Source organism: Oryctolagus cuniculus, chromosome 16, assembly GCF_051225735.1.
Source record: "Oryctolagus cuniculus isolate XC-2025 breed Fujian yellow rabbit chromosome 16, ASM5122573v1, whole genome shotgun sequence".
Taxonomy (NCBI): Eukaryota; Metazoa; Chordata; class Mammalia; order Lagomorpha; family Leporidae; genus Oryctolagus; species Oryctolagus cuniculus.
In genome coordinates, this window is record NC_142882.1 from 10,273,983 (window position 1) to 10,287,229 (window position 13,247).

At 41.4% G+C, this 13,247-nt stretch overlaps 1 protein-coding gene across 1 annotated transcript; it reads right to left on the bottom strand.

The window, feature by feature from the left end:
* Positions 1-5,272: 5,272 nt before the first annotated feature.
* Positions 5,273-12,486, bottom strand: LOC138843202 (vomeronasal type-2 receptor 116-like). Its single transcript, XM_089315519.1, has 3 exons — positions 12,163-12,486; positions 7,701-7,824; positions 5,273-6,186 (listed from the first exon to the last, which is right to left on the bottom strand). Exons 1-3 carry the CDS (start codon positions 12,484-12,486, stop codon positions 5,273-5,275), a joined length of 1,362 nt encoding a protein of 453 aa, XP_089171645.1.
* Between the last annotated feature and the right edge of the window lie 761 nt (positions 12,487-13,247).

The following is a 13,247-nucleotide window of genomic DNA, read 5'->3' on the forward strand; positions in this document are numbered from 1 at the left end:
ATTTCTGAGAGTGGGGTATTGAAGTCCCCCAGTACTATCGTATTGGAGTCGAAGTCTCCCTTTAAGTCCCTTAACAAATCTTTTAAATACAATGGTGCCCTGTAATTAGGTGCATATACATTGATAATCATTATATCTTCCTGTTGAATTGATCCCTTAATCATCATATAGTGCCCCTCTTTGTCTCTCTTAACAGTTTTTGTGTTAAAGTTTATTTTGTCTGATATTAAGATGGCTATGATGACTTTTTTCATTTCTATTTGCATGCTGTATCTTTTTCCAGCCTTTCATTTTCAGTCTATATGCATCTTTATTGGAAAGATGTGTTTCTTGTAAGTAACAAATACATGGGTTTTGTTCCTTAACCCAATCAGTCAATCCGTGTCTTTTAACTGGACAGTTAAAGCTGTTAATATTCAATGTGACTTTTTTTTTTATAAGATCCAGTCCTTTTTGTTAAAGATTATTTTATTTGAAAGAGTTACAGAGAGAGGGAGAGACAGAGAGAGACAGAGAGGTCTTCCTCCGCTGGTTCACCTCCCAGATGACTGCAATGGCCAGAGCTGCGCTGATCCAAAGCCAGGAGTCAGGAGCCCCCTCCAGGTCTCCCACGTGGGTGCAGGGGCCCAAGGACTTGGGCCATCCTTTATTGCTTTCCCAAGCCACAGCAGAGAGCTGAACAGGAAGTGGAGCAGCCAGGACTTGAACCCGCAAATACATGGGTTTTGTTCCTTAACCCAATCGGTCAATCTGTGTCTTTTCACTGGACAGTTGAAGCTGTTAACATTCAATGTGACTATTGATAAGCAGTAACTTTGCCCTGCATTTGCCAAAGATATTTTCTAATATATGCTTTGAACTTCCTGTGATATTTTGCTGTAAGGTTTCATATTGATGACCGTGTTTCTGTGTTTCTGTGTGTAACGCATCTTTCAGCATCTTTTGCACGGCTGGAAGAGTAGCAACAAATGCTTTCAATTTCTGTTTGCTATAAAAGGTCTTGATTTCACCTTCATTCACAAATGAGAGCTTGGCAGGATATAATGTTCTGGGCTGGCAGTTTTTCTCTCTTAGTACCTGGGCTATGTCTCACCATTACCTTCTAGCCTGTAGGGTTTCTGATGAGAAGTCAGCTGTGAGTCTAATTGGAGATCCTCTGAGAGTAATCTGACGTTTCTCTCTTACACATTTTAGGATCTTTTCTTTCTGTTTCACTGTGGTGAGTTTGATTCCCACGTGTCGTGGTGAGGATCTTTTTGGTCATGTTTATTTGGGCTTTTATGAGCTTCCTGTACTTGGATGTCTCTGTCCTTCACCAAACCCTGGAAGTTCTTTGCTAGTATCTCACTAAAAAGGCCTTCCAATCCTTTCTCTCTCTCCATGCCTTCAGGAACTCCTAGAACCTGAATGTTGGGTTTTTTAATTCTAACCTGTAGATTCCCAACAATATTTTTTAGATTTCTAATTTCCTCTTCTTTTCTTTGGTTTGACTGTATAATTTCCTGTGCTCTGCCTTCTATGTGAGATATTCTCTTCTGCTTCACCCATTCTATTTTTAAGGATCTCTAATGTGTTTGTCATTTGATCTATTGAATTTTTCATTTCATTTTGATTTCTCCTCACTATCACACTTTCCTGTTCTACTAGATTCTTCCTTTCATTTTGACTCCTCCTTGAGATTTCATTTTCACAAGAGAGATTTTCTATCCTGTCCATTAAGGATTTATGTAGCTCAAGCATTTGTTTTTGGAAACTTCTAAATGTTCTTATAAATTTTTTGAAATCTGTATCTTGCATTTCTTCCATCTCATCATCTTCATAATCTTGGCTTGAGGTGTCTTGTTCTTTCGGGGGCATCATAATGTCTTCCTTGTTCTGGTTTCCTCAGATTCTGCATTTGTTGCTTGGCATTGTAGAGTTATTCTTTGGATTCTTCTTCCCTCACTGTGGTATTTTTTTTCTTGTTATACTATGCCTGTTTTAAGTGGGCTATCTGCTTTGATGCAGCCTTAGAGGCTTGAGATGGGTGTGGCCAGAAAGCTCTGTTTGGTTCCTAAGGATTAAGGGTGTGCCAAAGGTGACACTCCCAGGTTAGGCGTGGTAAATCTTTTTTTTTTTTATTATTTAGAAGGGAAGTAATTCCACACAGCTGAGCAGAATTAAAGGTACTCAGCTTCTGATCTCTGGCTCCTGTGGGTATAACATTTGCCTGCTCTTTTCCAAGGACCACAGAGGGAATCTGTGCTGCTCTCAGTGTGAGCTCAAATTCTCCTGCAGTCTCTCACTGGGTTGCCAAGCTTACCGACTTGTAGCGTCTCTGGAGAGTACTCACGTGAACTCTGTGAGTTCTCTCACCCACCGTCTCTTTTACACAGTCTCAGTTCATTAGCTCCACACATTACACATTGATTAGGTCCTAATCTCCTATTATTTCACACACACACTCCCAGAGTCAGCTTTGCTGTGGGCGGGCACAGCCGTAAGGTCACGCAGCTTTTATGAATGACCAAACTGGCACCTTCTCTTTGTTTTGCTCACCTTTGAGAGGTGAGTGAGAGAGAGAAACTCATGTTCTGCACTGCAGGCAGAGGATTAGCCTATTGAGCCATGGCGCCAGCCACTAACACATATTTTTAAAAGGTTACCAAAGAAAGAAAATTTTCGAGGACCAGGAAGCATTCTAGAATGAAGATGGTTCAGAATGCCTGGACCAAAACATGTGTTTATAGCCCTGGCCTATATTCTTGCAGAACTATGGTCTTCTTGCTTATTTGTTGAACATTTTCTTTGTTGGAGCATTAAGTCTTTGAATATAATGCAAACTAAAACTATGTTATCACAAAAATAACAAAACAAATATTAGGTTCAGCAAAAGAAAAAAAAAGAAAAGAAAACTGCAAAACAGAATGATGAAAATCAGGGCAGCTCCATGGCTTACTTGGATAATCCTCTGCCAGCAGCACTGGCATCCCATATGGGCGCCAGGTTCTAGTCTCCATTGCTCCTCTTCCAGTCCAGCTCTCTGCTGTGGCCCAGCAAGGCAGTGGAGAATGGCCCAAGTGCTTGGCGCCTGTACCCACATGGGAGACCAGGAGGAAGCACCTGGTTCCTGGCTTCGGATCAGCACGGCATGCCAGCCGTAAGAGCCATTTTGGAAGTGAACCAATGGAAGGAAGACCTTTCTATCTCTCTCTCTCTCTCTTTCTCTCTAACTCTGCCTGTCTAAAAAAAAGAATGATGAAAATCAGTAAAATGGAAAACTACACTTTAAAAAAAGGAATGAAAGACGCATGCTGCAATGTGGATGTGTTTGGAATCTGGATCCAATTGAATGAAGCCACACTCCTATGCCACATACTGACTAGAAAGCTTTTTATTTAATAAATATAAATTTCCAAAGTACAACTTTTGGATTATAGCAGTTCTTCCACCCATACCCGACCTCCCATCCCCAAACCATCCCTGCTCCTATCCCTCTACCACCCCATTCTTCATCAAGATTCATTTTCAATTATCTTTATATACAGAAGATCAACTCTATACTAAGGAAAGAGTTCAACAGTTTGCAAACACACACATGCACACACACAAAGTATAAAGTACTCTTTAAAGACTAATTTTACTGTTGATTCTCATAGTACAATACATTAAGTATGGAGGTCCTACATGGGGAGCAAGTGCACAGTGACTCCTGTTGATTTAACAATTGATAATCTTATTTATGACATTGGTGATCACCCAAAACATTTGCCATGAGCTGCCAAGGCTATGGAAGCCTCTAGAGTTCAGAAACTCTGACCTTATTTAAACAAGGCCATAATCAAAATGGAAGTGCACTACTCCATTGAGAGGAAGGAAGGAAGGAAGGAAGGAAGTAAGGAAGGAAGGGAGGAAGGAAGGAGGGAAGGAGGGAAGGAGGGAACTGAAGGAGATGATTGGTTGCATGAACAATTTAAAAATGTTTCAATTTGTAAGAATTTCACATCAATCAAACAGCATTCTGCCCCCATATGCTATTGGAAAAAGAAAAATTAAAACAAGGGAATAACATAACCAGTATTTTGACTGAAGAACATATAGTTACTGAGTCATTCACATGTGCAAATCAATATCCCATGTATGTGTGATAAAGATACCATTTCAAAATAGCTCAACAATGAGTATTTATTAAGATTTTTTTGGAAAACAGGGTATACCCACAGTGGAATACTGCATGACCTACCACCTCCTGTATCTAGGAAAGAAATCTCACTTAAATCACAATGCCAACAAATAAATGACAAACATTCAACAGCCAGGGGAAACAGGATGTGAAGCATGTTAATTAGATGTCTTAGCAAATAAGAACACTTACATTGTCTGCACATTAATAAATAAATAGAAATTAATTCAGTCTCCACCATTTCAGGGATAGCTATTAAATATAAAATAACATTGCTGGGGACAGGTGCAGTGGCTTACTTGGTTAATCCTCCACCTGCAGCACCAGAATCCCATATGGGCATCGGGTTCTAGTCCCAGTTGCTCCTCTTCCAGTCCAGCTCTCTTCTGTGGCCCAGGAGGGCAGTGGAGGATGGCCCAAGTGCTTCAGCCCTGCACCCACATAGGAGACAAGGAAGAAGCACCTGGCTCCTGGCTTTGGATCACGCTAGCTCTGCCAGTAGCGGCCATTTGGGGGGCGAATCAATGGAAGGATGAACTTTCACTCTGTCTCTCCCTCTCACTGTCTGTAATTCTACATGTCAAATTAATAAATAAATAATCTTTGAAAAAATAACCTTGCTGTTGTAGCCTTGATGGCCATCAGAGGTTTCATTTAAAGCATGATTCATTTTTACTCAATTTAAAATTTTCCCTAAATTCCATTACTAACTCTGAGATGGAGAGAAACAGAAGGTTTGTGATAGAGACCAAGAGACCTCCTATCCTATGCTTCACAAATCTACACCCCCCAATGCTTGTACCTGGGCTGAGGTTACAACCAACAACAGGGAGTCAGACCCTGGATTTTCACATGGGTGCCAGGACCAAGTTACATGAAGATTCACCACTTCCTTCCGAGGGCCCCCAGGACTCAAAAGTCCAGGTCAGGGGCCAAAGGCAGAGCCAGAAATAGATGCCATGAGCTCAAATTGCTAGGCTAAACATCCAAGTAACAAGTCATTTATAAAGGAAAAATCCATTTTAGCTCCTTCATATATCTGGATTGCTACTCAGCCTGCATTCTTGGTCCTAAACCCTGAAAATGTGACAGGAAAACAACTGGAAATTTTTAGAATCCCTTAGAACTTGCTCTTTTCTTTAAGCCTTTCAAAGAATTCCTTTCTGGTCTTAAGAGAATAATGTAGCACTTGGGGAGGAAGATGCAGCCCAGGAGCCCCACACTGGAGGCCAAGATGGAGAAGACCTCCACAGCCACCATGACCTTCCCCTTGGTACTGTGGTAGACAGGCAGGAAGGTCACCCAGACACTGCAGAACACCAGCATGCTGAACGTCAGGAACTTGGCTTCATTGAATGTATCAGGCAGGTTCCTGGCTAGGAAAGCCACAGTGAAGCTGGCCAGGGCCAAGGAGCCCAGGTAGCCCAGGATACAGTAGAAGGCAGTGGCTGAACCCTTGTTGCACACCAGGATGATGCGGCCATGCTCAGAGTGTGCATCTGTGTCAATAAAGGGAGGAGAAGTCCCAAGCCAGATGCCACAAAGAGCCAGTTGGATCAGGAAACAGATAGGAATGACAGAGTTAGAAGCTCCTGATACCAGCAATCGCCTGATAGTTCTTCCAGCTTTTGTAACTTTGAAGGCCAGAATCACAGTGATGGTCTTGGCCAGCACGGTGGAAACAGCCACTGTGAACACAAGGCCAAATGATATTTGCTGGAGAAGGCAGGTGGCTGTGTTGGGACGGCCAAGGAAGAGTAAGGAGCAGAGGAGGCACAGGAGGAGGGTGATGAGCAGGATGTAGCTGAGGGTCCTGTTATTGGCCTTGACGATGGGAGTGTCTCGGTGCTTCACAAAGACCCAGAGGATGGCAGCTGTGAGGACAGAGAAGCACAGAGCCATGCAGGCCAGAGCCATCCCCAGGGATTCCTCAAACGCTAAGAAGGTCACCAGCTTGGGGAGGCAGCGGTTTCTCTCCATGTTTGGGTACTCGTGATCTGCACACGGGATGCACTGCTCTGCATCTGAGGAAAAAGAGAGACTCAACACTGAAATAGAATTTCTGACTTGTTCTGTTTAGGAAAGTGGTCACCTTTGCATTGGCATCTTGAAAACAGACTGCCTCTATCATATACCAACAGGCACTAGGGTAAATCTGTATTCCAAATCCAGGGAGAATTGTCTCTTCCTAGAATCAGCAGGTGCTCCAGGCTTTTGTCTCAGACATTCTGGACACAAATAAGCACCCATATGATGAACTATGAATTCCCATATGATGATAATTTATTTTTCTTTCTTGTTTCATATACTTAATGGGTATAGCACATCACTCTGATAAGTTTTGTTATAATCTTTACACCGGAAAAATCTGCTCCCTCTCTAAAGTGTGAAAAATTAAATGATTTCTACTGCTGCATTAGTGGTCATTGAAGGATTATTTTTGGAGTAATAGAAACTATTATCTACTCTGTACTTTGAATAATGGAAGCATTTTCTAAGTAGTGTTTATCCAGTTCACATAATTGTATATATTTGTCTTTGATAGATAATTCCTTAAATGTTAATTGTTTAATGATGACAAACTGCATCCTGTATTATGATATTCTGTCTTCATATTTCACACTGCACAATATTAAGGATATGGCACAAAAATAATAAAATACTTCTGTATCAACTTGCACCAGCCTTGTACATTGTATTTGTGCATGAAAATACATGGATTTGCTCATCTAAGCAAGCATAACAAAACTTGGTGGTGATGCTTTTTACATGTCTTGCTTGGATCTAAGCATGGTCCACTAGAAGAGCTCAGATTAGGGCTGCCTCTCCCAGAACTGGAGGGTAAAATAAGATGTCTTGTCAAATCAATAGCACTTTTGAGCCCAATAAGATGAGTGCCACCATATACCAGTCTACACATAATGTGGTAAACATAGCAATCATAAAATAGATGTGTGGAGATAGCGAGTAATTATATGTATTCATAGCAATGGTTCACTGCAATCCCATTACAAATATTCTTGTGTTGCTTTTCCTTTTTTTACATTGTTATCAATGTAAAGAGAACATATTTCATATATTTCATAGAAACAACTCTAAAGTGGTAACCATACTTCCCTCCTCCCTTCCCTCCCAGAATACTCCTCCTTCCTACTTTTCATTTAACTTTTGCAATAATATAAATTCAATTACTTTAGAACCACAGGCTTAATGCACCATTAGCCATAATATTCCAGAAGTAAAATGTAGAAATAGTACACTGTTCCACAGGAGTATACAAAAGAGCTAAAAACATAATGAAACCCTAAGAAGTCAATTTCATTCTTATACAATGCTTTTTTGTATTCTATATTAACTACTGTATATCAGAGAAAACATATGATGATAGTTGTCATTTGGGGGCTGAATTATTTCACTAAGCATAATGTCTTCCAGTGGCATCAATGTTGTTGCAAAAGACTGGATTTTATTCTTTCTTTTGGCTGAGTAGTATAATTATGACAGTGGAGTTATCAGTAGGAATGGATACGGTTTCTACCTGTCTGATTGGAAATGTCTCTGTCTGTGCAAAAAGTGCAAGTATAGCAGCAGACAGGTCTTCCTTCCTGTGGCACTTTCCTGAATCCTGGGCCACAGCTCTGGCTACACACAGATTGAGGAGTCTGAAATGAAAAGAGAAACATTCATCTTGATTTTGCATATTATCACTTTAATGGAATTTCAATACTTCCCCCCCACACACACAACAGAAAATATGACCTGGCTGGTGCCACAGCTCACTAGGCTAATCCTCTGCCTGTGGTGCTGCTTCCCTGGGTTCTAGTCCCAGTTGGGGTGCCCGTTCTGTCCGGGTTGCTCCTATTCCAGTACAGCTCTCTGCTGTGGCCCAGGAAGGCATTGGAAGATGGCCCAAGTGCTTGGGCCCTGCACCCGCATGGGAGACCAGGAAGAAGCACCTGGCTCCTGACTTCGGATCCGGTGCAACATGGTGCACCAGCTGTAGTGGCCATTTGGGGAGTGAACCAATGGAAGTAAGACCATTCTCTCTTTCTCTCTCTCTCTCTCTCTAACTCTGCCTGTAAAAAAAAGAAAGGAAAAAAAAAGAAAAAGAAAATGTGACCTTCACTTGAAGGCCAACACTGTGTTAAACAAGTCTAGTACCTCCTAATACTAACCGATAGAATAAATAAAGGGGAGAGTGGCCGGCGCCGTGGCTCACTAGGCTAATCCTCCGCCTAGCGGCGCCGGCACACCGGGTTCTAGTCCTGGTTGGGGCGCCGGATTCTGTCCCGGTTGCCCCTCTTCCAGGCCAGCTCTCTGCTGTGGCCGGGGAGTGCAGTGGAGGATGGCCCAGGTGCTTGGGCCCTGCACCCCATGGGAGACCAGGAAAAGCACCTGGCTCCTGGCTCCTGCCATCGGATCAGCGCGGTGCACCGGCCGCAGCGCGCCGGCCGCGGCGGCCATTGGAGGGTGAACCAACGGCAAAAGGAAGACCTTTCTCTCTATCTCTCCCTCACTATCCACTCTGCCTGTCAAAAAAAAATAAATAAATAAAAAACAATAAAGGGGAGAGTGATCCAACATGGGAAGTGAGATACTCAGCAGACTCATAGAATAGCAGATGTCCTAAACAGCACTCAGGCCTCAGAATCAGCCCTAAAGGCATTCCGATCTGGCTGAAAAGCCCATGAGAGTATTTCAGGCATGGAAAGCCAAGACGCTCTGGCAAAAAAAAAAAAAAAAAAAAAAAAAAAAAAAAACCTAAATGAAAGATCTCTGTGAGTGAGATCCCAGTGGAAAGAACAGGTCTTCAAAGAAAGAGGTACCTTTCTCTGAAGGGAGGAGAGAACCTCCACTTTGACTATGACCTTGTCTAAACAAGATAAGAGTCGGAGAACTCAAGGGGCTTCCATAGCCTTGGAAACTCATGACTGGAGCATGGGGAGATTACTGAGGCCGTAAACAAGAGTGTCAATTTGTAAAGTCAATGACAGGAGTCACTGTGCACTCGCTCCTCATGTGGGATCTCTGTCCTTAGCGTGCTGTACATTGAGACTTAATGCTATAACAAGTACTCAAACAGTATATTTCACTTTGTGTTTCTATGGGGGTGCAAACTGTTGAAAGCTTTACTTAATGTATACTAAACTGATCTTCTGTAAAAAAAAAAAAAAAAGAAGAAGAAGAAATTATCAATTCCCAACTTGACTCTCACTGGGATAAAACATGACAATAGGTCTGATCTGATTTCATCATCATTTAAAAAATCATCTATTATTTTTCACTTTATGTTTCTGTGTGGGAGCAAACTGTTGAAATCTTTACTTAATGTATGCTAAACTGATCTTCTGTAGATAAAGAGAATCGAAAATGAATCTTGATGTGAATGGAAGGGGAGAGGGAGTGGGAAAGAGGAGGGTTGCAGGTGGGAGGGACGGTATGGGGGGGAAGCCATTGTAATGCATAAGTCGTACTTTGGAAATTTATATTCATTAAATAAAAGTTAAAAAAAACATTGAAATTACACAGTGAAGTAAACTGTGTAAATTTAAACATATATAATGTACTATATATATATATATATATATACATTTCCCTTCTGTGACACATTAAATTTGATTTCCTCAAATAATTTGATTAGTGGATTTTCATGTATACATATGGCGAAGTTCCTAATACTGTTCTACATATGGGTAATAGATCCAAGCAAGCCAGGTTTAAAATCCAGGCAAATCCATCTATAACCAGCAGATGTACCCTGTGCTTACATGCAAGCTCTGTGATCTTGTATTTAACAATAGGCTCACAGACTCTCCTCACTAGTTGTGGCAGGCTTTCTTTGTGACATTGCTTCATTTTTCAGAGTCATTTTATGATATAAAGTGGACCCAATTTTATTTTCCCCAACAATGTCTCACAAAGCACATGAGCTATAGCATACATATATACAACATTATAGCAGACATAGCTGCTATGAGATATATCAGTAATCCACATTTCTTAGCTTTGCATACATTCCCATAAAAAAGAATATGTTTGGGCAATTTTTTTCCTTCCTATTCTTTGTAATGAGCTATATTAGGATATTTTATAGCATTTCATCCTACAGTGAGAAGTATTATTATTCTATGACCTCTCATTATTAAATTATAATTCAAAATGCTACACAGAGCCAAACTCACTCTCTTCAGAAAGGACAGTCTCTTCAACAAGTAGTATTGGGAAACTTTGATTTCCACATGCAGACTCTTGAAATCATTCTGCTACCTTAAAGCCTATATAAATATCAATTCATAATTGATCAAAGATCTAAACCTAAGCCCTGAAAACATCAAATTACTAGAGGAAAACATTGGGGAAACACTGCAAGACATTGACTTAGGCAAAGACTTCTTGGATAAGACCCCAGAACTACAGGCAATAAAGGAAAAGATAAGCACATGAGATTACATCAAACTAACTAACTTCTACTCAGCAAAGGACACACCCATCAAGGTAAACACAGCTTACAGAATGAGGGAAAATATCTACAAAATATACATCCAATATCCAATAAAGTATTAATATCCAGAATAGGAAAGGAAGAGGGAGGAGAAGGAAGGATTGGAGGGCGGAAATGTTGGGCAGAATCACTACATTCCTAAAGTTGTACTTGTGAAATGCATGGAGTTTGTATTCCTTAAACATAAGGTTTCTTTGGGGGGGAAAAGGACCTCAAGAAACTTAACAACAACAAAACAAACAATCCAGTTAAGAAATGGAGTAAGGAATATGAACAGGCATTTTTCAAAGGATGAAATACAAATGGCCAACAAACACATGAAAAGATGCTCTGGATCACAAGACATTAGGGAAATGGAAATAAAACCCAGAGTGTGGTTTCACCACACCCCAGATAGAATGGCTATCATCCAAACTTCGAGCAATAACAAGTTCTGGAGACTGTGTGGCAGGAAAAGTACTACAATAAACTCTTGGTGGGAATGAATGAAAAATGCTACAACCATTATGGAAGATGGTATGGGGATTCCTCAGAAAAACAATACTAGTTCTAAGATACAGTCCAGCTATCCCATACGTAGGCAAACAAAGATATAGAAAGGAAATTAAATCAGCACATGAAAGAGTCACTTGCACTCTCATATCCGTAGCAGCTCAATGCACAATAGCTAAGCTGTGAAATCAATCTACATGTCCATCAACTGATGAATGGATGAAGGAAACACAAGATGTACATGTATATATATATATATATATATATATGGTGAAATATTAATTATCAGCCATGAGAAAGAATGAAATGTGCACACTTGGAACTGGAAGTCATTAAGCTAAACGAAATAACCATACTCCCCAATCCAAAATGTCATAATTTCTTTTACATGTGTTAGTAAATATATACAGAGAGGATAAAAATTGTGTGGATCTCAGATCATTTGCTATATAGTTAAAAATATTGCTTCACTGAATCATCAAGTTAATAAAAAACATACCGCACTTTCACATGTTACAAAAGAAATTGAGGGGCGGTGCTGTGGTGCAGCAGGTTAAAGCCCTGGCCTGAAGCACCAGCATCCCCTATGGATGCCGGTTTTACTCCTGGCTGCTCCTCTTCCAATCCAGCTCTCACTATGGCTATGGCCGGCATGCTCTGCCAATCTGAAGCCAGGAGCCAGGTACTTTTTCCTGGTCTCCCATGTGGGTGCAGGGCCCAAGCACTTGGGCCATCCTCCACTGCCCTCCCGGGCCACAGCAGAGAGCTGGACTGGAAGAGCAGCAGCCGGGACTAGAACCCAGTGCCCATATGAGATGCCGGCACCGCAGGCGGAGGATTAACCAAGTGAGTCATGGTGCCGGCCCATGTTCACTGTCTTGATAATATATTCGAGGCCAGGAGTTTCTCCCTTGTGGTGTGAAGATGAGAAGCCTCCATGGACAAAATGCAGCATGTGTTGTGTCTCAAGCACAACAATATCCCACTTTGCATCTATGATCCACACCTTCTCCAGTGTTAAATAGAATTCACTTAGGAATTCGATGGTATAGAGACTCCTTACATCACCATATAGAATATGCACATTTGCTGATGAAATGTTTATCACCTCTAGGCAAGAGATTTCAGTTTCTGCATACCTTGACTTAGTGTCAGGGAGCTTTTCTGAATAGGCCAAACAGACACCTTTCTTTACCATCTCAGCTTCAATATTCTGAAGGAACTGCTCTCCTTTCATATCATTAGATACAAAGAGTACCACCGAAATCCAGCCAAACTGTGGTAGCAACGAGTGCATTCCACAGACCAGAGAGTTATCACTGTTGGCCATCTAAGAGAGTGATGGAAACTTGTCTCGCTCATATAGCATGGGATCAACAGGATGATATGTGATTTGAAAGGAAAGAAAACCATCATGATCTGATGAAGGTGGGTTACGAGTTGTCAATCTTGGGAAGTGAGAAAAAAAAAAACACTGCTCTCCAACAGGCACATCTGAACACAATGATATTGGGAAGACAATGTCCAGCATAGACACAGCCAAGCTCTATTACCTGGGATCAGAGAAAACAATGCTTCAATGCCTATTGCTTTTAGAAGAAATGTAGATCTTCATTCATAGCATGAAAGTGAGTAAGATACCCATGTATCTTCATGGCAAGCCATGGAGAGAAGGAGATACGATTTCTGGTTGCAGAATCACCAGGACATTGGTGTTTCCCACTTCTCACTGCATGTCACAAGAGGTTAACAGCCCCACTACAACTGGGATTACATGTTACCTCTGAGACAAACAACTCTTTACTGTGCTGATCTCCTGAGGGTTTGAATCCTCCTATGCTATTCCAGTCTGAGCCTGATGGTAATGGGTGCACAATGCTACCTGTTTCCCATGGGTCTCCTTTAAGAGTCTCTGAAATGTGAATGCAGATCCAGGGAGGCAGCTCAATTGGATCATGTAATTGGGTTCCTGACACCTACTTGGGAGATTTGTATTGAATGCTAGGCTCCTGGCTGCACCACAGCCAATCTGCACCAGCACCATGGTGGGTATTTGGTGACTAAACCAGTGAATAGGTGTACACTGTCTGC

Excerpts from the sequence above, each read along its gene's own strand:
- LOC138843202 (XM_089315519.1), bottom strand. The coding sequence starts at position 12,486 with ATGGCCAACAGTGATAACTCTCTGGTCTGTGGAATGCACTCGTTGCTA. Across the intron at positions 7,825-12,162 it reads TCTATTTAACACTGGAGAAG|ACTCCTCAATCTGTGTGTAG; the intron begins GTGTGGATCATA and ends TTTTCATTTCAG. Across the intron at positions 6,187-7,700 it reads AGACATTTCCAATCAGACAG|ATGCAGAGCAGTGCATCCCG; the intron begins GTAGAAACCGTA and ends CTTTTTCCTCAG.